The 24,720-nt window shown below is 34.3% G+C and overlaps 1 protein-coding gene across 3 annotated transcripts in view; it reads right to left on the reverse strand.

The window, feature by feature from the left end:
- Positions 1–24,720, reverse strand: part of LOC130447156 (WD repeat and FYVE domain-containing protein 3) — a 38,160-nt gene continuing 13,440 nt past the window's right edge. Inside the window, exons 18-40 of one of the 3 annotated variants that reach the window (XM_056783836.1) lie at positions 22,994–23,435; positions 22,163–22,931; positions 20,447–20,897; positions 19,350–19,715; positions 18,925–19,286; positions 16,983–17,303; positions 16,644–16,889; positions 15,662–15,929; positions 14,666–14,929; positions 14,223–14,467; positions 12,677–12,932; positions 12,395–12,613; positions 11,638–11,917; positions 11,345–11,579; positions 10,217–10,449; positions 9,900–10,153; positions 9,380–9,642; positions 9,168–9,330; positions 7,895–8,075; positions 7,614–7,838; positions 6,450–6,599; positions 6,280–6,391; positions 1–6,229 (exon numbers count right to left, since the gene is read on the reverse strand). In XM_056783836.1, the coding sequence (XP_056639814.1) occupies positions 5,935–6,229; positions 6,280–6,391; positions 6,450–6,599; positions 7,614–7,838; positions 7,895–8,075; positions 9,168–9,330; positions 9,380–9,642; positions 9,900–10,153; positions 10,217–10,449; positions 11,345–11,579; positions 11,638–11,917; positions 12,395–12,613; positions 12,677–12,932; positions 14,223–14,467; positions 14,666–14,929; positions 15,662–15,929; positions 16,644–16,889; positions 16,983–17,303; positions 18,925–19,286; positions 19,350–19,715; positions 20,447–20,897; positions 22,163–22,931; positions 22,994–23,435 (6,600 nt within the window). In that variant the 3' untranslated portion in view covers positions 1–5,934. Of the gene's footprint in view, positions 6,230–6,279; positions 6,392–6,449; positions 6,600–7,315; positions 7,554–7,613; positions 7,839–7,894; positions 8,076–9,167; positions 9,331–9,379; positions 9,643–9,899; positions 10,154–10,216; positions 10,450–11,344; positions 11,580–11,637; positions 11,918–12,394; positions 12,614–12,676; positions 12,933–14,222; positions 14,468–14,665; positions 14,930–15,661; positions 15,930–16,643; positions 16,890–16,982; positions 17,304–18,924; positions 19,287–19,349; positions 19,716–20,446; positions 20,898–22,162; positions 22,932–22,993; positions 23,436–24,720 lie in introns of those variants that run through there. The other 2 variants (XM_056783837.1, XM_056783838.1) reach the window with 2 other exon arrangements.

The following is a 24,720-nucleotide window of genomic DNA, read 5'->3' on the forward strand; positions in this document are numbered from 1 at the left end:
GATTCACTTCATTTATTATTTTAAGACAAATTATATATACACTATTCGACTACAGAATCTATAATATCACATACATATATATATATCAAATATACAGAAATATATTTCAGGATGCACTATAATGCACATGTATATTGTCTACAGATGCTTGTGCACATCTCCCTTGTACTCCGATTGGATACAAAAATAATATCAATTTTATTTTAAATCGATAATATAATACAACAAAAACCATGATCACAACCTACCATTACATTAATGGGTCAAAAAAGGTCTTACGAAAACTACAAATTGATATCTATGGTATATAGATAGTTCCAAGCTGTATAGAGCAAATTCAAATCTTCATAGTACCAGTAAAACCATGATTGCACGTCCAAGAAAGCGTGGGAGTGAACATAAAATGAACAGGGAATAAATAGGAAGATACTGGAAAAGATAACAAGGAAAGCAAATCAGAGGCACTCTAGAAGAGTTTGGATCATTTCAAAACATCCTCCGGAACTTTGGTAGAGCTGGATTGAGAAAAGAAACAGAAAAGCCAGTGGAGAGATCTAAGAAAAAGTGGAAAGACAAAATATTGAGAATTTAAGAATAAATTTAAAGAGATCAAGTGTCTGGACTACAACTGCAAAAAATTTCTCCAGTGTTTCGATACTGTTGAGGAATTGAAAAATTAAGATTTAAATATAATAAAATAAGAAAGTATTAAAAAGATTAAATGAACGGGGAAGAAATGGTAACAGGAGACTGGAACTTTCCATCAAAACTTGAAAAGATAACAAGGAAAGCAAAACAGAAGCACTCTAGAGGAGTCTGGATCACTTAAAAAAATTCTCCGGTACTTTGGTATGGAGGGATTGAGAAAAAGTCAATGGAGAGATTTAGGAAAAAATGGAGACACCGAATAATTAGAATTTGGAAATGAAATTAAAAGGATTAAGTGCCTGGACTGCAACTGCAAAAAGTTTTTCCAGTGTTTTAAGAAAAAATTAGTAAGTGAAGGAAAATATAAAGAAAGAATTAACATACTAAAGACAAAAAGAGAAAAAACTTGAATGGAAATAAAAAGATAAAACGAACATGTGAGAAATGTTAACAAGAAAGACTAGTAAGCAGGAAACATCATATTGAACACTCTGTTTAAACTACCACTGCACCAACACCCACAATATAAGCAAAACAAAGAAACTCTAAAAAAGAAAGATTGAAAATTGGAGAGGAATATAAATAAACAAATTAATAGAGGAGATTAAGATACTGGAAGTAAAAATGAAAAGAAACGTTGAAGGAATTAGGAAGATAAACAGAAATAAATGGTAACTAGAGACTGGAACTCTTTATCAACATGAAAAGATAACAAGGAAATCAAAACAGAAGCCCTCTAGATGGGGTTAAATCATTCCAAAACGTTCCTTTGGAACATCGAGACTGTTTATATCCATTAAGTAATTGGATTTCAATAAAACCAAATTACACAATGACTTCAGTATCTAGATTCCGTGGCAAGACGAAAAAAGTACAGTTCTAGAATAAAATAGGAAAATTTCAAGTTTTTAGATAAGAAATCTTTGATAGGAAAGGTTCCAACAATCTTGAAGGTAGCACAGATACTAGATTCAATTAGAATTCTGGTGAGATAGTATCAGCTTTGATAAGGGGCCATCTACTGGACACCTGACTAATCCCTTTGAACTTATGTCAATAAGTTGACAAAATGGTGTGAAATTACTTCACTAAAATAGATTTTTTTGGCTTATAATTTAAAATTGAATTCAATTTTATCAAATTCTCAAGCGAAGACAGTTAAAATTGTAAGTTTTAGATGAATCATGGTTTTTTAAGTACTATATTTACAACTTACATACTTAAACGTACACATTTGCACAAGCTTTTTTCTACATTTGTTTTAGATTAAATAATACCCAGGCAACGATTTTTCTCCTAATATATATAAAATAAGTAAAAACGGAAAAAAAAATAAAAGTATAATTCTAAGTAAAGAGATTTTCGAAAAATTAAAACCGATACCAAGCTTTCAAATATTCATTTGTAGCAATTATAACATTAATATTTGGTTTTTCTATTAAAAAAAGCGTTTTTACAGATTTGAGGTTAAGAATATTATTTTTATTTTTTATAACTAAATATCAAGTGTTTATACATAATTTTTTTCATAAGACATCAAAAGAAAACTAAAATATGTAGGATAAAAAACAAAGATACAAAAATAAAACAGAAATTACAAGAAAATTCTGAATTGAAATGGTTGTTGGGTTGGGGGGTTGTAGTAATTTTCGGGTTGTAGATAGGATATATCAAAAAGTAACCAAACAAGGTTCAATAAAGAAAAAATATATGAATTGGCGTGAAAAAACTTTAAAAGTAACATCTATAAAAAGAAGATAGAGGAAGAAAACACAACTAAAGAGCAGAAGAGAAGATTAAGAAAGAAATTGATTTTCTTCAACGTTTTACTTCTCAGACTTTCTTTATCTATGTTTTTCAATCAAGTGATTTTTCTTTTACTCTTAATTCAATGGATGAGTCTATCAATTTATTCCTAAATTTTCCTTCTGATTTCTTCTTTATCTATGTTACTTTTCAAATGTTCATTGACCCTTGTAAATAATGCTTTTTTAGTGTTTAATGGGGGTTTCGATCCTTCTGATACTCATTCTCCTTACTATTTTCTATCTTTTGTCATCTTTTCCAATTTTTCCCCTTCCACCTCCAATACCATAATTGAATCAATGAATCAATTTCTTGTTTTCTTTATTTTTCATTATTGATTCTTGTAAATTGTTGTATGTTGCGAATAGAAACTAGAGGAAAATATTAGAAACTACAAAAAATCAAAGTTGAAATTTGAGGAGTATGAAAAGACAGACAAAATAAAAAAATTGCGAGCAAAAAAATTATTAAACTTGTTATACTTTTACATACAATTACCACAGTTGTAGAATTTTTCTCAGTGTTGTAATTTGATTTGCCAAGTGGCATTGTATGTTTGGGTCTGAAAAATTAAAAGAGAGTTTGAATTATATATAAACACGACAATGTCAATTACATAAATTAGAAAAAGAAAGTTTAAAATTTAAAAAATATAAAATAAATAAAACATTTAAAATACGTAGAAAATTGATAAAAGGCGTATATATAATATGTAGAATAGAAAACTAATTTATGAACAAATATAAAGCGTTATAAATAGTATAAAATTTACTAATACAACAATAATTATATAACAAAAATAAAAACAAAAATAGTTTAGACTATAAATATAAATTCAATATTAAAAAAATTAATATAATCTACACCAACAATCGATTTTATAGAATTTGCTCCTTCGAGCCTACAATAACCGGCTCGAAGGACCAAACGGTGTTGGTATAGTGATAGTGAATAGTGTTTTCACTATGTTAATAGATAAATTATATAAAATAACGGGTGTGTTATGGAATTCAATAAAAAAATTAAAATCTATACTACGTTTTAGAACTATTTAGGTAGATACGAACTATTATGTGGAAAATATGCGGTATGCTACACTACAATGGATTTCACAATAAAGGTTTGTCTTTTTGTTAATTATTTGACACAATATTTGTTGTTTTGATCAGAGTTTAAACAGCGGTTACCGGTTAATACAATCAACACGTTTTTGATATTTTTTTTTTAAAATTTTTCTACTTTCACCCTTTTAAGAATTGTTTCCTCTGATATCATCGATTTACGTTTACTTTCACTTTATTCACGGCTTTTTCTACATCTACAAATTGCTATAGACATTTTTCTTTGGTTTTTTGACTAGTTTTTGATCATTTTTAAGTAGGTTTAAATTACTATTGCCCTGATTTGTAAATTTGCAACATATAAATGATTATTTTGAATCAATCGATTATTTTTGAGGTTTATTAAAATATAATGAACAAAAAATGAAATTAGTCAGTTTCGTTATCAGTACATTGATGCTAAATCTTATACTCATCCAAAAAGAAGCAAATCAAATTAATATCGAAATAATATACGATAGTGAATGTTCAGGAACATCACTTCGGTATATATTCAGTGAAAAATTTGGCTTACAAAGCTCAATCTAATCAACACATGAAGCTTAATATTCACAATGCTCAAACAGATGAAATTATTGGCCTTATTTTGATACTACCACGTTATTTAGATTTTCTGGTGAGTGACAATTCACCAAAAACCGTTCATCATCGAAATTTCTTTCTAACGTACTTTAACTAACATAATCTCTTTTTTTTTGGTTTTCAATTGTAAATTGTCCTAATTACAAGATTATATTCCATAGGGACCTTAGGATATATCGTTTTCAGAGTATTGATTATATTAACCGGCTCACTGTAGGCAGTCCATAATGAAGAAGGTTTTCCACTAAGGATTTCCGAATTTTGACAGTTGACAGCTGCCATTTTATCGAAGCTATGTCTATCAAATTGATAGTCATTGATTCAGCCTGTTCTATCAAATCATCACGGACATATGCAGCATTAAATAGAGCGTGAATATTATAAAATTTTTTTCTATCAAAATGGGTATTCTTTTCTGGTAATCGTTCACGATGGGTATTCTTTTCTGTTAATGGTCCACACTACAATCTACACAAGTTCAAAATCAATATCCACACAGCAGGCACCACTCGAACTACTCGAGTGTAAAAGGGTTTACCTTCTTGCGCTTGCTTTTCTGTTTTCACATTACTCGACGATGAATAATTTTATTCTGGAAATGTTTCACGATCGATATCCTGTTCTGACAATGGTCCATGGTGGGTATTTTTTTATAAGAATGTTCCACAATGAGTATTCTGTTCTGACAAAACTCCATGATGAATATTTTGTTGCAGAAACGGTGCACGATGGGTATTCCGTTTCAACACTACTCCTCGATGGAGAGGGAAGAATTTATCGGAGTGTTGTGACTAAATTTGAGTGCACTGGGTCAATAAACAATGAACCATATGTCAAAAGCCCACAAGATTTTCTGAGATATTTCTGGATAATCACCAGGAGCTATGATTTTGGCGAGACTATCACTGTTTGAGTCGTGATTTAAGTATACACCCGTACAAAATTCAACTAATCCAAAAATTAATAGTAAACTGCCATAGCTGGCCGAATGAGCTTTGAAACAGTTGAAATATCATCAAAGAAAGAATCTCTTGGATAATACCTATCCTCGTAAGACCCAAAAGCGTCCAACACATTCGAGAAAAGTGTTTGGTGTAGATTTATGCTTGGCGGCGTCATTATTTCATATTTCCTTTAAAAAGTCAGTATAGGTCGCAGACTATCCACTTCTTTTGAACTTAAGTGGACAATATCGACACCCAACAGTATATAGTTTCAGATCAGGCTAATTGATCTTCTCTTTTGGAGTTTTATTGAGCTGCAAGTCTATGTGAATAAGTTATGAATCTCAGGGGTTTTCAAAACTAACTTATTCTATGTCATAGGGCGAATTCAGCTCAAGAATCATCCACGGTGGACATTTTAATGATAAGATCATCGATTATATCTCACACCCATATTATTTTATTTAAATATAGGAAGTGCTTAATGGAAGACCCAATACGACAAAAATTTGATCTATAAAAGTTTCTAGGGAACACATATATGGAATGGTACAACTCTAACCTCAACATCAATTTTATAAATCATATTGGATCTGGGAATAACGGATTGGCGTCCAAGGCAAAGGACCATATTTAAAGGGAACCGAATCCGAGAGGTACAGGATTGAAAAGGAATGGAAACATACGATGTTGATGATCATTATTTCAAGAGCGATATTCTATATGTACCTATCTATATCTGTTGTATAATGATCACATTATAACATACATCCATTATTTTTATGTTTTATCGATAGAGGGCTCTCTTATATTATACTTATATTGGTATGGAATTAAGATTTATCAGCTTTAAGAGCGGCGTAACAATTCTGACATACCCTGACGGGTTTCAAAATGCGAAGTCTCGATATTTCACATTCGAATTTACTACACTTTGAACAAAAAACTTGACCGCAATTTCTACAGTGATGTCTCCTTTCGTAGATACTGAATTTTATATTGCAAGCGGCGCAATAATCGGCGCCCTCGTCTTTCAACCAATGATCGGCGGCTCTTCCGGGTACGTCGCAAACGCTCCAAGAGAAAACTCTACCTCTAGTGTCCCCTACGTAAACGCTACGGTGATCCCTGAAAATAAAAATTGAAATACAAGGTGAATAGTGATTTTTGTAACTCACTTTGAAGTAGCTAAAGCGGTAACCGAAGCGGGTTCCGTATTGTCTTTTCGGTCGAAAGCGGTGTGCATCGTTAACTTGCTCCTAAAAACGAGTTGTCGTTGCCATTTGAATCCTAGAAACGAATTATTTCGTTAATTTCACTGGATCAACTCGTTTTTTTTGCTACTCACCCGGTCTTAGAGAATTCAGTGGATTCGGAGATTTCTTTTTCGTTTCAGAAATCATAACAAAGGAATCCGTTAGGCTGGTATCAGATTTACTGGTTCTTAAACCTGAACCATCGTCTATATCGACGACAGCATTATCTGCACTATGACCTCCTGAAAAAATATTGATTTTTTTATCAAAATATTCAATATACGGTTAAAAATGCATCAAAGTCATTTATCTTCTTCTTATTAGGTGTCAGATGATGGTAAAATACCCATTTCTTCCATCACCTTCTACCATGCGAAGTAAACCATCAAACCGGTGAATGGGAGAATATCTGCAGAATATAAATGTCAAGTATTGCCTGAAAATTCAACTGATAACCTGTAAATACCAGCTTAGAAGATTTGTAGAGGCTGAACAAGAAAACAATTAATGTCCCCATATACAAATGAAATTCAAGTCACTTCTTCGCACGCCATACTGTCCAGATATGGTTTCCAGTGACTAGTGAAATTTTTTAAACCTAAAGAAAATTTTCCAAAGAAAAAAACATTAAAAAAATTGAGAAGTCAACACTGAAACCAAAGAAAAATAGTTCTAAGAAAATGACTTTGGAAGGCTTGAAAAGCTAAATGTATCACTTCTTAGTTGGAAAAGTTGTTTTATGCTAACCAGACCGTGAACTTAATGCTTGATATGTTAAATAACAGTGATTTAAGTGTGGGATAAGGCTTTAGATCTTCTTGTATTCATTTCATTTCTTCCACTTTTTTTATCTTTGTCCTATATAACAATAGGAAGATCTGCATAAACGAACCCGTTTTGTCTGAAATCTCAACTTGGAGCCGGTGAATAATCATCTTCCCCTTTTATTTCTGTAGTACCATGATTAAAGGTTGAATAATATCAGGTGGTATGTCACTCACAATTATTAAATAGCTAGAAACATGTAGTATGTGTTCAGTAAGAATAAAAATGAAGACATCTGCAATGAACGAGCTCATTTTTCCTGAATTTTCAATTGGGGGGCCGTGAAAACCTACTTTTCCCGTCATATCTGAAGTATTCTGGCTAAGGCTCAAACAATACTAGGTGGCATATCACTAACTGCCAAAAAAGAGCTAAAAACAGTTTTGGAAAATCAAATTTGATATGATCAAAAGTCAAAACAATATACAAACCTTCACTTTTTCTAAAACCAGCATGTACTCTGGATCTCCTTCTTCTAGCCGGTGCTACCGGAGGTAGACATTCCTCTGTATCACTACAAGTATCTTTTTCATCTTGTTGTCCGCTTCTCCATTCTTTAGAGCTTTCGTTACTCATCTGCTTTTCTATTGAGTTTCTTGTATTGTCCTCAGAAAGACTGCTCTCCGAACCTGATTTCAACAAATTTCCGGAACTTCCTACAACAAAACAGTTTGAAATACGTGAAAATATTTTTATTCTTTTATATTATTACCTAATGAGGAATTGCTTGATACGTTGATTTGTTTCACTAGACGATGGTGTATCGAAGATGGTCTTGTAATCGATTCACCCAATTTCGACGATAAGGGCGATTTCGGTTCAATGGGAGGCTTCGAGTTAATCGAATTTGTACTTTGTTCATCCGGTACTTGGACATAATCGATTGACCACATCTAACGAAAAAACAAGAAAATGTATTTATCTCCTTATACCATTAGAAAGTCCCCAGTCTAACGAATAGAGTTACCTCAAATTAAATTTTCATAGTTCTCCCTCTGAGTACCATCTTTCAAACAAGAGGTGTAAAATTTTCAACTACTAACACAGGATTATTATCCTGGTGGTATACACTAGGAACTTATTGATTTATTCCTGATATTGGTGTAAAATATATAATATATATATTCTTTACCAAAATAGTGGTCAAATTGATTAAATTGCAATTTAAGTTGGTTCCTAACCCACTATACCATCCAGATTTTGTTTTCCTAGTGACTACTGGCTCTTTTCAGTCCTCAAAAACATGTTTCGAGAAAAAAATGTCCTTACATAAGCATTTTTTTCCAGATAAATGGTCAGTTTTACTGAATTGAACTTGGAGTCGCTTTTTTAACCAACATATTATCCAGATTTTATTCCTCCAGTGACTACTAGCTCTTTTTTGACTCAAACAAAATGTTCCAACAAAAAAAGCCCCTCTATAGGCATATATCCATATTTTTACCAAAACAATGATCATATTCAATTAATTGAACCTCAAGTTGCTTCTTATTCCTCTATATCATCCAGATTTGATTCTCATTGACTATTGGCTAATTTTAGACATTAATAGACTGTTCCGAGGAACTAACGTTCCCATATATGCATTCTTTCACCAAAACAATGGTTAGATTCATTGAATTGAAATTCAAGTCGTTTTTTTACCCACCATATTATCCAGATTTTGTGACTATTGGCTCTTTTGAGATCCAAACAAAATATTCATTAAATTGAACCTCAAGTCACTTCCCCACCCACTATATCATACAGATTTAATGCTTATAGACTACCGGTCATTTTTAGACCTAAAAGAAATGAAATTAATGGAACAAAATCCAAGTAAAATTTTATCATAAAAATGGTCTAGGAAGCCTGGAAAACCTTTATACTGATTGTATTCAACACACCGTGGACTTATAACAGTAATTTATATACTCCAACTCCTATTTACATCCCATAATTCTACATAAAACGATTTTATCTAATTTTTCTATTTAATTACTTACCCTAGTCACGCCATCTGTTGATCCGGTCATTATAACGTTAAGTGAATCCCATTCGTGCGTCTGCGAAAACGCGACACACAAAATCTGCTGCATTCTGTCAGCGGTACCGACGCACGTATTCACATTAGCCAAATCGTCGCCGTTTATACTCCAAACATGTAACCTAAATCAACAGACTATATATTTTTATTTTTAAAGATTGTATAACTCACCAAGTGGCGGCGCAAGTAGCGATATCTCCGGTAAGATCGTTGACAGCTACGGCAGCGACCGGTCCGGCGTGACCTCGCAACTGTCTAACGAATACCCCTCGGGATAAATCCCAAATGATCGCGCTACAATCCCGAGAACCGGATATAATAACGTTGTAAGCGGGACTACTGGCTAAACACGTTATAGCATCGGTATGACCGTACAAACTGTGTTTTATTGTCATGGTTTTTCTTCGAGCTTCGTATTGCCATATGGTTACAACCTATAACAATATGAAACATAAAAAAATTGATTTAGACATCGTCAATTATAGTGCTCGCGATATTTACACCTTTTCACAGTTTTAACAGACTCGAAGACATACTGTTACAAACAGAAAGAAGTAGACGAGAAGCTCCTGGATAATGGAACCATCTGGTAGTTTAACCAGTGACGTTAAAAGGTTGAAACCAAGGTACCTGATTGGTTTTACCAAGGATTTCGACATTCGGTGATGGTTGATGACTATGATATACTTACTGAGCTGGTGCCGGCGGTAACGATTGTCTTCGGACACGGACAAACACAAGCCAATATCTCCCCGTTGTTCTGTACGACATTTTCGGAAACGAAAACGGCCTTATCGCTTTCATAATTTCCTATCCTTAGGGAATGATCGGCAAATCCCCATGCGACGTATTTATTGTAAGTTGGCGGCATGAGAACTTTATTCTGTTCGACGGCTAATACTGAACGATCCACGTGAAGTATTTGTCCGACCGAATTTTTTAATTCTAAAAAACAAATTTGAAATTAAGAAACGACGAGATCGGTGTAAGAAAAAAAATATTACGTACCTTTGATAGGTTGCAGGGACGGTCTTAAATTATCTAAATGATGGAAAAACAATTTTTCTGGTTGGGGTAACGTGAAAGCTTGTACTAAAGATCCGGTATCGATTACTGACGATCTATTGTTATTTCCGTACATTTTTTTACATGGGTGAGGTTTCTTGAAAAGTTGCTTGGGTATTTGTCCAAAATTATTGATAAATCCAATAGTTGCATTCTTCTTTAAGGGATCATCGATACTAAAACAAAATTTGACTTACTCAACATACCTAAATGTCGAATTATTACTACAATAGCCATTGGTTTAGGTTTCACGGCACATGCAGATCAGATCCAGACACCTCTGTATCTAGTTTCAGTCTTCAATCACCTTAAATAACAATTATGGTGTGGATATCAATAAACCAAGTCTCAAAATTCAAGAAGACACTTCTCCTGTCTCTAATCTCGGCTTACAATAGCATTAAATAACAACTATAGTTTGTGCATTGGTGAACTAAACTTCAGCAGTCAAATGACACATACTATTGACTCAAACTGGACCCACAGTACATGCAGATCAGATACAGACACCTCTGTATCTAGCTTCAGTCTCCAATCACCTTATATAGCAATTATGGTGTGAATATCAATAAACCAAGTCTCAAAATTCAAGAAGACACTTCTTCCGTCTCTAGTCTCGGCCTTCAACAGCCTTAAATAGCAACTATAGTTTGTGCATTGGTGAAATAGCTTCAGCAGTTAAATGACACATTTTAATGGCTTAAACTGGCCCGCAGTACAAGTAGAACAGATCGAAACACTTCTCCTGCTTCTGTTTCGGAAACTATTGATTGCATATCAGTGAACCAAGCTTCAACAATCGAAAAGACAATTTAATGAATCGCTCTCGAGCCATTGTACATATAAGACACTTCTCCTGCCTCTGTCTCTAATCTTGACGTCCAGTTGTCTCAAATGGCACCTTTGGTTGGGGTGAACTAAGCTGCAGCAATCATATACAAACTATTATGGCGACTAGGACCACGGTACATGCAGACTAGACCAACTCTCGGTCTACAATCACCCTAAATGGTCTAGTGAAACAAGTCTCGGCAAAACTGTAGACTTAATCACGGTTAAATTATAACTTACTTGTAAATATCCACGTTGCCTTCGTAAAACAGATGGTGGAATACGTTAACAGCATCGACGGCGGGCTGCCCTTGTTGTTTGTATCCAAAAATCAGATCGATCCAATGGTGAAGATTCTGGGATACGAAATCGCATTCCAAAGCTTGTCTATGCACCCTTATAAATTCTCTGGTATCTTGTTTCGCCCAAGGAGGAAGAATTACATTTCCCAAACTAACCCCGTTTTGTTTCACACCTATTATAAATCTTCCGATTAGATTCGCGATTGATTTTAATTAATCGAAATATCTTACCTAAATCGAATTGATTGGAATTACAAAGAAACTCGTCAAGATAGAAGAATTCCGGTATCAATTCCTTAACGTCCGCCATATTATGTTTGGAAGCAGAAAGCCAAGCTTCTTTAACAGAATGGAACATCCTATCGGCCAGATCGAAATGACCACCTTGTAATCTGAGAAAATGTTGCGTAAAAGGTTCCAATCTAACTAAATAAGAGCACACGATCATGGCGCTTGAATAATGGGTACCGTAATGATAAGGGGGTGTTTCTCCGTGGGGATCATCCCATTCCTGAAACATAAACCATTCAAGGACAATAAATAATCAATCTTAATTGTTTAAATAAAGAGATAACAACTAACAATGTTATGAACAGAGTTGATGTTGCGTTTTCCTATGAACCTTGTATCGAATAACAACTCATAACAATAATAATGTACGAGGTTAATCTACTTGTTATTTGTTTGCAAGAACTCAAGAAAATTGACACTGGAAAAGAAGGTAGATAGGAGCGAAACCAATTATTGGAACAATATACAAGGGCTGAGATAACACTAGGAAACTATAACCAGAGAAGATCTGCTGAATGTACCAAACTCAGTAAGAACAATCTACGAATACTAACACGAGTACTATCGGGGTACTGTCACCTTAATGGACACCTTAAGACGCTAGACTTAGCAGATAATGCGGTTGGAGCGGACCTGGGAGCGACCAAAATCTCTGTAAATTACAACCATCCCCCAAGAAAGGTCTATATATACATACCTTGAATCGTTTTTTGAATTGCTCGAGTCGTTCAGAACTCTGAGATCCCATTGGTTTAGTAAAATCTCTAAACGTATTCGGATCGTTTAAATCCAATTCTTCTGAATCGTAATCGGCGAGTATCCAAGGAAAAACTGGATATTGCATCAGATCGTTATAAGATCTGCCTGCCAATGTATTCAGGTACATCAAATACTGAAAATTCGATATTTCTCCTCTCTAAAAAAGAACAACGAATACATTTTTTTTTTTGATAATCTTTCAATAATTTCGGTAACATACCACCCATCTTTGCGTGACGCTCGTTTCGCCAATGAGATTGCTCAATAGTCCGGTAGCTTGTTCAACATTAGCGGTGCGCTTTTGACCGGCGACTGACTGTTGAGCGCTGTCAGCTATACCAGTAGCAGTGGCCATGAATCTTTGGTACACTTTATTACGGATTTTTCTTTGGAAAGCCAATAAATAATTTCTTCCATCGCCGGAAAATACTTCCAAGGCCATCGGTTGTAGTAAATATCGCCGTTTATGAACTTCCCTTTAAAGAAACACAATTTCCAATCATTAAAATGTACATTAAGAATAAGTGATTATACATTTCCTAGTCTACTTGATAAATTAACTTTCTCCTTATACCTTGACTACCTTACTTCAAATCAACTCACCTTTTTCTTTTTCTGGTACCGTATTTAACTTACTTTTAATCGTTTGGCCTTCTTCTCATTCCTATTCAATGTCCTAATAAGACTTTTAATATCTTACTTGATTAATAGACCTTTTACCTCTTCTTCTTATACCTTGATATCTTTGTTTTCGAACATTTCAATTTCTTCTTCTCAAACTGTGTACCGACAAGATTTCTATCTTACCTTCGATCAATTAGCTTTGTTCTTCTTGGGCAAGGCCCTTACAAGATTTTTCCTACATTAGTTTATCAACTGACTTGACCGATTGACATTGTTCGTCTTCTTATTTATGTGCATATCTTACTTCGGATCAATCGACATTCTTCTTGTACTTACCTTACCTTTGAAAAATTGTCCTCTTTCTTCTGGTGCAAGGTCCTTACAAGACTTTTCCTACTTTACTTGATCAACTGACCATCTAGGTGTTATTCTTTTTGTGCATTTACTATCCTCAGATCAATAGTTCTGCTTCTTGTGCATTGGCACCTTCTTCTTCCTCTTATACTAGCTTCTGACGAGACTTCTACTTCTCTTTGGATACATAGGCCGTTTTTTCTTCTTGTGCCTTGACTACCCAATTTTCTCTCAGTTGAGTTTCATCTTTTTAAAATCTGTTCTGACAAGTCTTGTATTTTGGTTTGAATAAATTGACATTCTTCTTTACTTTCAATTAATTGGCATTGTTCTTCTTGTACCTTGGCTACCTCACTTTTGGTCCTTCGAATTTCTTCTTCTTGAAATCTGTCCTGACGAAACTTTTATTCTATTTTATATCAATTTGCCTTTTCTTCTTATTTTTCCTTGTCCTATCTTTTCCTACTAGGCTTTTGGCCTTTTCTTCTTCTTTTTCTTCTTGTGCCATACCTACCTCATTTTAGATCAAGTGGTCAATTTCTTTTTAATCTGTTGTCGTTTATTATTTATAATAATAGTTGGATTAAAGAGTTGGTATGTAGTTGTAAGTCACATTATGTTCTAATTTCCAGATAATGACTTTTTTTGTTTACTAAAATCATTTTTGAACCTCAAGTACATCAGGACTCTATGGAATCTATTCGAATAACCACAAAGCCATTAAAAACAAATGAATACAGTGGGGTATTAAAATTAACAATAATAAAGTTATGAGTGACCCAATCTACCTTATGTCATCATATGAAAACTTGGAACATTGTCGCATAGCTCTAGATCTTCTAGGAGATCCCGGGTTCGGTACAATCGGTTCGTATTCATTCGTATTCATCGACACGCTATCGATATCTCTAATTTCTCTATTTTTCAACAAAGTAAAACCGTCTACAACGTAACAGTGTTCTTGTCCGAAAAGTAAAAGCCCTTCAGTCGTATCTAATCCTTGAATTCTCGCACATCTGAACATGTATGTTACCTGGAATTTAAAATGATTGAATAACGCATTTTAATTTTACTTTAATTACACTCGAAGGAAAAAGACAAGCGGAAACAATACGACAGATGAATGAGGTAACAGAGTATCGGAAAGAGTGGAAAACATGGATGAAAGGAAAATGAAAACTAAAATCCCAATACTCTGACGCTCTAAAGGACATAAAAGAAGAAGACTTACTTTTTCATTGGCCTCTAGTAGTCTCATTAAAGTTTGGTTGTCGGGTTGCGAAGAAGACTCGTCTTCGCCTTCTCCCTCTTCTGCTTGATCTTCCACGTCCGATCTTAACCTAGCCAATTGGGAAAGAGCTGGAGTGTAAGGTAGAGGCGAAGGTTCGTCCACTACACTGTCGGATCTTTCGGGTTCCATTATACCGGATACGCCCAAATGTTTTCTCACTTGGATAGCATTATAATATTCTTTACTATGGTAACTGGTAGCAACCTAAACAATTGTAACATTAATAAACTGACTGATTCCAATTTTTTAATATTGTGTATAGGGAAATAAGGAAGCAGATAATTTGACAAAAATGGTGGCCAAGACCCTTTTTACCATACCGGAACCGTTATGTTTCTTGGAAGGTAATTAGGGAATTGATTCAAGATTATTTCTTGGAAACTATCCCTTTGAAAGACCTAAATCATACAAAATACCCCAATGCATTCCTCAGAGAGTTCCTATCACTTTAATATAGTTGATACAGTGGGCAGTCAAGAATTTTAATACTCCTTCTGAGAGGCCCTTCATGTACCTGTCACTTAAATGAACATTTTGTGAAAATAAAAATATAAAATACAATTGAGGAGTCGAAAAGGGGTCTTTTCACATCCAAGACTGTTCTTTGGAAACTATGACTGCAAAAGGTCTAGTCTAATAAATATGCCAAAGAATTTATGCCTTCGTTACAGACTTCCTGTTACTTGAATAAACACCTTGTGAGAATAAAAATGAAAAATATTGACATTTGAAGGTTCTGGTGAAAGAGGGAGAAACACAATTTCTGAATGCACCAAGTCAACCTAGAAGAAAACCATGAAATTGAACATCCTTGTAGGGTTAATCTGGCACCATAGAAAGATTTGTAACATACAAATTAGCTCAGTTCTAGCAAAGGGAAGAAATGAAAGATTTTATAGGTCCCAAGGCTAGCCAAGCCCAGTGAGGTCAACCTACTTTGTATTTTAATAATCCTTTTTCTTGTTCAATTCTGTATGGATAATGGGAATAAAATAAATCGTTTCTCATTGTCTTTTTTCGCATCCTGTGAGGTCCTTCCGTCATATCCAACATCCATTTATCTAAATAGTTGGGTTCCGGCGGTCCCCAAAGACCCCTCTCTCGAGTTAAATCGTTTTCAGTTTGAAGCCACTCTTGATGTACGTAACGTTGGGTGTGCTGGGATGTATTCTGATGTTGCTGCCTTCTCATTTCCATCAATTCTCTAAAATACAAAAAATATGGTCATTTTAAACCACCCAAGAAAATCGAAAAATTATCAAATTTCATTTAATTTTCTTACTTTTGTACCAACAAAAAATTACGGTAATGTAAAAAAGAAACTTAATATTAGCTTCATTTCATTTGAACGTTTTCATTGTCGTATAATTGTTAATATTGTTACGAACAAGTCCAGGACATAGGCCGTGAAGCAGATCCTGTCCGGTTATAATGGAATTCTGGAATTCGGCGAAATCGCGGCCTGTTTGATATACTTTTTATAAAAAGCGGCGAGTTTTTTTATATATATTATGTTTAGAATTATTTATTTGTTTTGTTTGTTTATTGCATTGTTACTATTGTGACTATTGCATAATTAAAAATAGATTAGGTTAAGGTTAAGTCAAGGTTAGCTCGACGTTTGGACAAGGTCACTATTGTACATTAAATTTGACATAATTAAAAATAGGTTAGGTTGAGGTTAGTTCAATGTTAGGTCAGGGTGAGGTGAGGGTTAAGAATAAGGTTAGGTTATATGAAATATGTGAACTTCTTTTGATGGTTTGTGAAAAAAGTTGTGAACGAATATATATTCAAATAAGAGCGTTTATAATAACATTTAAAGTCATATTACCGCGATAAAGGGACGGCGATAGTTTGATTTTGCCCATAATATAATTCGTCAAACGTTTCGAAGATTTATAATATTGATACTTACTTTAATAAATTGATGTGCGCACATGTCCAATTAAACGCTTGCTTTTTACCTATCCTAACGGCAACTTTAATCGTTTCTTCTTTTTTTACTTTTGTTCTACTAGCTAATCGTGTCAATCCTCCAGTTACCTTATGAATTTTCGATTGGATTTGGTTGTGAAATTCGAATGGAACTCGATAAATTGCTTTCCGTTCTCCGTCTATGTAGTTTAACCACAATTTCGTAGCGGAATCAAAAACTTGATCCCTATAATGTCAAAAAACAAATATAAACTATTTTTATACTATTTAGGAGCAAATTTGATGAGTTATTCGAAATTTTGAAAATTTATATACCGACCTAACTAATAGAAGATCTGGAGCTTTGGAATTTTGATGCGGTTGAGCCAAAGTGACTTTGAAAACTTCCTCTATAGCCGGTTTTTTGCAGACATACAGTTCTTCCCAAACGCGCAAAGCAGCACCGGCCATTAAATTTCTTCCTTGGTGACAATTTAACTGTTCGTCTCGAGATTCCAAATCGCTACTCGGATTCACGTGCCAAGTAGTTTTCATATTTATATCCAACATTATTTTCATATCCGAAGTTAATTGAAGTAGACAGTAAGTTAAACAAGCAATAAAATCCAGTTCGTGATTTCCAGCTCCAAAAACTATCAACCTGAAAAACAAAACTCATCTCAAAAATATGTCAAATGGATCGTTTGGACCAGATACGATTCAAAGAAATATCAATAAAGAACACAAAAAGAATATATAGGGTGTATCAGGATTAGATATGTATAGCAGAAACTACTGGTAACATTATAGTGAAAATTTTTATACGGGGATTCTTCGAAATGTATGCAAATGTTCATTCTAATAGTCAGGCTGCTATCAAGGCTCCCAGAATTAGGATTCAAACTTGATCTGACAGTACCAAAGGAAATTCAATAACACAGACGAAAAAATTGGAATCTTTTTGTTTAATTTTGTTACTTGTCAAATAACGAGAGAAAAGGAAAAGTAGGTTAAGAAAATTACTAAAATGGATTCATCCAATGTAAAAACATGGGACACTGATACCTCAGGAAACCAGGTCTAGCTGAAAATGACGAATACCGTTTTTATAAGATAGGGAAAGTTCCAAGCAGAAAATACTTTGTAGAAGCGAGGATTTGTCCTCTTTAAAGCTCTCCAAAATACCCTCGTTCATTGTAGCTCTAGAGCAAAACCTAGAGCTACAACAGACTTTAGAGGTTGCAATATAAAGTAAAAACTAGTTCAAGTTCTACTGGATCTTCCACCTTTGGACCTAACAAAACAATTCGAAACCGTAAGGACAGCATTTAGGCTGAAGATCTTCAACGAATCGCGACTGGTTATGCCAGTAACATTTGAACGCAAGCTGTGAGTGAATGTCAAATCATATTATGGGTGCCTGCCTTGGAGGCACACATCACTGACAGAGAACAACGGACAGTGGACTCTCAGCCCGCAATATTAAATAATGGAACCACCTGGTACACAGAAAGCTCCAAGATGATTGGTTTGACTGGAACAGGCTCAAAATGAGTGAATTTTTTCTTACTTGGGGAGCGAGACGAAGTACTCGGTGTATTGGATGTTGATGTATGGTATTCTCAGACAGCAGAGCTGCCACATTAGCCATAATGGCGGAAATACTGTGCTTTAGGCTTGCGCTGGAGTGCAAATAAGTCCTACATTCACCAGTGGGCAATAGGTTCAACTTCTGGCTCGTTTGGATATTCGATTATACTTACTCGCTGGCCAGATTGGAATCAGCAGACCCATCAATAGGCCCAGTCAAAGCTGTTGCTATTTCATTTTTTAGTAATCTGCTCGCGAAACAAACTCTACGGGGATAGATAGAAACACCTGGTATGGTACAAGCTAATTACACATACATGAACCTTCTGCTTCTCTTATCAAATATTTCCTCAACATAAACAGGCTTCAAATTCGATTGGTAATGAATCTTCTAGTCGGATATGGTCATTTAAGACTCCATATTTATACTATAAACATTAAGGATGATCCAGAATAACCTCTGATGCGTGGAGAAGGACACTGTAAACGTCATCAGTAGATTGGGCAAACCTTACGCTTATCCTAATGATAGCAAAAGGCTCAAGTCAAAGTGCCCGATTGGGACAAGAGTGGAAGGGAATTACTATGAATATTATTTATCGTTTGCCTACATGATTACGTATTTATCTGGAAATATTCTGGAAGAAACAGTACAGGTTATAAAACGAGGAAAATATTTGATATACGCTCACCTATTTGTAGTGAGTTTATGTAAAGCTTCCAAAACTGACATTTGGTCCGCGATACTATCCGTAGGTCGACTTAATAAAAACAGAATGCTCCTATTCAAACTGTGATACAAATTTTCCAATGATATATTTCCTGTTCTCCTTTTAGCTTGTCCTATTAATTTCACAATGAAATCGAATACTTCGTGAGGATCTCTAGTAAGACACCCTTGCCATAACTTGTCTACTATTCTAGCTGTTAAATAATAAACGTTTGGAGTTATATTCTGTATGTGAGCACTAGGGAGAGGTACGATCGGTATAGCGGCTTGATCACCTACCAGCATATCCGCCGCCAACAAATGATCCATCAAAGTTACCAAAATCTACAAATAGAAAACAAAAAAGAAGATATAGCAACAAATATTTTAAAACGTCGGACTACTCACTTCCGTTTGGTAACAAATTTGCTGATTGCTACTTGAATTTTCGGGGTATGCGTCCAAAACCAAATCTATAACCGGGGCGTTTTTACCAGTTGTCGGTAAACTAAGGGAATCCACAACAATAACCCTTATAAAATCTATTATGAACTGTCTAACGGGATGATTGATTAGAGTTTGTTCATCTGGTGTTCGGGACATCATAATCAGCGTATCGGTTTCATCACAAGCGGGTGTAGAAGCTCCGCTACTTTCTATACTATCAGACGTAACGGATGATGTAAATAAGACGTTGGTAAGAGCACCTAAGACTTCTGAAGACATAAATATCGGCATAAATTCCGGCATGTTGTGATATAGTTGGAATAATACCTAAAACAGAGTAGATTTCAATAAATCAACATAATATTGGGGTTGAAGAATAAGATATAGGACTTGGTAAGCTACTCTTTCTCAAATACAAGTAAGTCAACAATGAATTGGAAGGTGAGGATTAGAAAACTCCCAAGAGAAATAAAGAAACCTATAGATGCATGAATAGGACCAGGAAAAGATAGATACCCAGTGATATTGAATCAGAAGCACCAGGTGGTTCTTAAAGAATGAATGAGGTTAGGGTTTCATTCATTCATTCAAACATTGTTATGAGTTACACCTCTCGGTTCCTCCTAATCATTCATCTTATGGTGAAAAAAAGAGGCACCCACAGACAGAAAAATTAAAGCCAATTTAAAAGCAAATCATTAAGGAAATTTCACCACAAGGTATATCAAAGAATGACCACCGATAGATATAAGTAAAAGGAAAACGATAAGTACAATGATAAGATGTTTTGATTAAGCAAAAAGAAGAAGAACGTATAAAAGAGGCTAACAACGAGGAACCAATGCACAACGATAAAGAATGGAAATATGGGAGAGGATAATATTTGAAGGGATAAAAACTAATTTGAACATAAAAAAAATTGTAAAGAGCCAACAGTAACAAGGTTTCTAATAGGACATATCAGAGAATAGAAATACAAGGAAAGTTGTGGAAACGAATTGGTAGAGAAAAATACCTGGAGAAGAGTAGTAGAAGCAGACATGAGGAGCTAATCTTACCTGTACTATAGATATTGGATGACTTTGTAACCACCGAGGTAACGTACCCTCTTCGGAGTGTACCACAGCTTTGGCCATCGTTAAAAGAGCAACGACAGCCTCGGAACACAAATTTACTCGAGGTAAAACACTATTGATCGTTTGATTATTGATCGATCCGCCCCACAAAAAAGCCCAAACTGTATCGAGATCGAATTTTGTTTCACTTGATAATAGTTTGGCTGGTTGACCCATCATCATTGCAGTAAGCAAGAAATATATTTCCGGTATTTCTAGATGATACGGTAACAACCATCCCAAAAATTTGAATCCCGGTATAAGGAGAGCATCCGATTTGATATCGTTGCAATGAATGCTGTTTAAATGGTTACCTAATACTACTGCCATTTTGTTGTGGGTTACTTGATCGGTGTACCGGAGCCAACCGCCATTGTTCATACCATCTCTAAACCTAAAAACAAAGAATGTCAGTAATTATTCTGATCAGATAAAAATTATGGGGAACGTTCATTAAAATGTTCGTACAATTTAGCCGAATAATGATTTTAAGAAATGATTGTCGATACAAAAATGAAAAACAAAAAGAAGCAGCATTTCAGATACTTTGAGACGCTACTTCATGTGAAAACGATAATTTTTGATTAATGGAAATGGAATTTTCAAAATTTGTTATATTATTGATAATAGGATTTGTTTAATTCACTACAAGGGTATTTCGTTACGCAAAGAAGAAGATAATCAACAAAAACCGGTTGAGTCAATAAAGTACAACGTTATTTTGTTAAAAAAAGAAGATAACCAAAAACCGGTTGATTTAATAAAATATAAAGTTACTTCGTTAAACAAAGAGAAGATAATCAACAAAAACCGGTTTAGATAATAAAATACAAAGTTATTTAGTTAAAAAAAGAAGAAGATAACCAAAAATCGGTTGAATTAATAAAAGACAAAATTATTTCGTTAAGAAAAGAAGAAGATAACCATAAACCAGTTAAAAAGTTAATAAATGTATAGAGGGTGGAGATAAAGAGAACAATATGTGTATATGAAAAAGTGTGCTTCGAAATGTGGTAAATAAGGGTGGCGCCACAACAACATCAGTATAAATTTTATAATAATTCTTTTAGGTTATATTTACTACATTATTTTATACAACGCAAGTCGTTAAAATTTTTAATAACGAACAATGATTCATCAAATTTTTGAATTCGGTAGACAATTCTAAAATTGTTACATACTATACCATTTTTTCACACCAGAACGTTTTTGAACTGTTATTTATCTTATACTGCTGAAAACTTTTCCAACTTTTGTCCCATATTAGATACCCTTCCTCACCTTTACATTCCTTAGTTAGTACAAGGTTATTTCATTAAGAAAAGAAGAAGATACAAGCAGACGATAAAGAATCCGGTTTAGTTAATAGAAACCGTTAAAACCGGTCAATGGATGAAAAAGGAAAGGGGGAGCAAGCTTCAACAAGCAATGCATATATTATAAAAAACTTTAATACAATAATGGAACACATGTGACTTAAAATAACTTGAGAATAATGTTTGAGTGTTTGTGATTGTTAAAACTGAAATGGGTAAAAAGAACTCCGAAAGTTCATTCATTGGTTTAAAAGACATGAAATTAAGAACCTTTATGATTTGTAATACTGGAATATGTACATAAAAGGGTTGAAAATTAAAAAAAAAAAAAGATGAAACTCACCGACAAAGTAGCGTCGTATTCGAACAAATCGCGACTAACAACCTAACGGCCCATACGACGGTTGTATTATGTACGTTCTGTTGCATGAACAACAACAACCAATCGAATCCTAACGTTTTAACGATTTCCTCCCCTATATGATTTCTACTCGAAAAAATCATCGTATGTAACAACCCAAGACATCTGTTCCTTAATAAAACGTGTTCACCTTCACCGTCCCGTTCGTTATCACCTTCTCGAAGTTCCAAACGTTTTTCCGTTTCCTCTGAATTCGATGGTAAAGTGGACGCCATAAACTGTCCGAAAAGTAACAAATCGTTCTGTCTCGGTTGATTATTCAACAACACGCTCAACAAAGAAAATAAAATTTGTCTTGTAGCATTATGTTTTACATCCGGACATATGTACAATAATTTTTCGACTAAATGTAATTCCCTCATTACGCGACAGTTGATTCGTTTTTCGTTCGATTCGGCCGCCAATTCGTATAAATGTTCTAAATGGGATCGAAGAAGTTCTCCTGGCGCTTCGTACCAAACTTCCAGATCGCACAGTAGATCTTGGAAAGCGGTTTTGTTCGGTATAGCAGATGATTCTCTACCGCTATCTACGGTACCTACTAAACTGAAAGTGAGATGGAGTATATGGGAATTTAATAGGTTTCGTTTTCTTCTAAGCAACATAGCCAACGTCTGGTAACCTCTTCTTCTATCTAATTCGGCATGAACTACTTTATTACTCTTTACCACGCATACCAAAGCTTTTACACCTAAAAAAATTTCATAAATTATTTAATTAATTATTAAAATTCAGTATTAATGATATAATTACCTGCGTACAAACTTTCTACATCTTGAGCCATTGCGATTAGACCTAGAAGAACTGAACATCCCCCAACTGCGTCTATTGTTACGGCTACCGGTCTCGGACAAAAAACTCTTACGCCCAAATAACCGATAATGACACCTCCTAAAGTTCTTGCAGATCCAGCCAAATGTCCAGCCGAATTATGAAGTATTCTTATAGGTGTTGCACTTTCATGACTAGACATTCCCAATTGTTTCGCTATAGATTTATTGTCTGTTCTACTGTACACTTTTCTTATTTTATTCAACGTTAATTGGGAAACTGCTTTAGCGTTCAATCCGAATACCACTTTTTCCTCAGATACAAGAGGTCCTACGTCCGGATTGCTCAAATTCGGCGCTAAAAAAGAGCCCATGTAATGAGGTCCTAATTGATACATATGAGCAACAGTATTCGGTGGGAGAACCTGAAAATTGTCCAAATTGAAATTATTATCAAAACAAACATTTGTTAAAAAAGACAAGGGCAATATTCAATATAATAAGCAGATAAAAAGGAAAATTATAGAGAAAAAAGCACAAAATATAACATGAGAGATTTGCAAAAATCATAAATCACCCAAAAAATAAAAAAAGATGAAAGAAAATGCTATAAAAGGGACTAAAAAGAAAAACCCAACTAGAAATAAAACAATGAAAGAGAAAGAATGACTGGGCAATAAATGTGCAAAAGAAAATAAACGACAAAAAAAATTTAGGTAAATATATGGAAGAGAAAAAGACAAAGAATTATATAGAATAAAAAAAGATGAAAGAAAATGCTATAAAAGGAAATAAAAAGAAAAACCCAAGTAGAAATAAAACAATAAAAGAGAAAGCTTGACTGAGCGATAAATGTGCAAAAGAAAATAAACAACAAAAAAAATTTAGGTAAATATATGGAAGAGAAAAAGACTAAGACAATTATATAGAATAAAAAAAGATGAAAGAAAATGCTATAAAAGGAAATAAAAAGAAAAACCCAACTAGAAATAAAACAATAAAAGAGAAAGCTTGACTGAGCGATAAATGTGCAAAAGAAAATAAACAACAAGAGAAATTTATGTAAATATATGCAAGAGAAAAAGAGAATTATATTGAACAAAAAAAGAAAACTGGAGGAGAACGGAATAAAAAGAGAAAATTTTTCAAAGACACAAAAGGAATAAAGCAGCAATACAAATCAAAGCCACGGTTTATGGTTAAGACTGTGAGAAGTCTTGAATTCCCTTCTATCTCACTTGAAACTAAAAAAGACTGATATCTCTTGAAAAACCAATCAGGAACCTTGGCTTCAATCTTTTAAGGTCACTGGGAAAACTTTGAGACTTTTCCGTGTTTTTTAAACACTCGCAGAAGACTTGGTCAACAGTTTTTTCCTCCTCCATGCACTGGAGGATCATCAGTGATCACATAGTATGGAGGTGGCGTCTTAGATAACCATAACCAGTTAGAAATCCCATCGCCAGTCGAATTTTGTATCTCTAAGTGTAGCAGTTGGTCGTTAAAAGAGGTTCATAAAGCTTCCAAGGAGAAGTCGACCAACTCTAAGATGGGAAATATCCATTGATAGATAGAAACTTTAGATTAGGGAACTGGAATGAAAGTGATGTGTGGAGAACAAGAAAAAGTATAAAAATAGCTGACTAGCTAAAGAGGATCTAAAGTCAACCTACTGGAACATACTAGAGGAAAATAAAAGAAAAGAAAACC

Source organism: Diorhabda sublineata, chromosome 7 (assembly GCF_026230105.1).
Source record: "Diorhabda sublineata isolate icDioSubl1.1 chromosome 7, icDioSubl1.1, whole genome shotgun sequence".
Taxonomy (NCBI): domain Eukaryota; kingdom Metazoa; phylum Arthropoda; class Insecta; order Coleoptera; family Chrysomelidae; genus Diorhabda; species Diorhabda sublineata.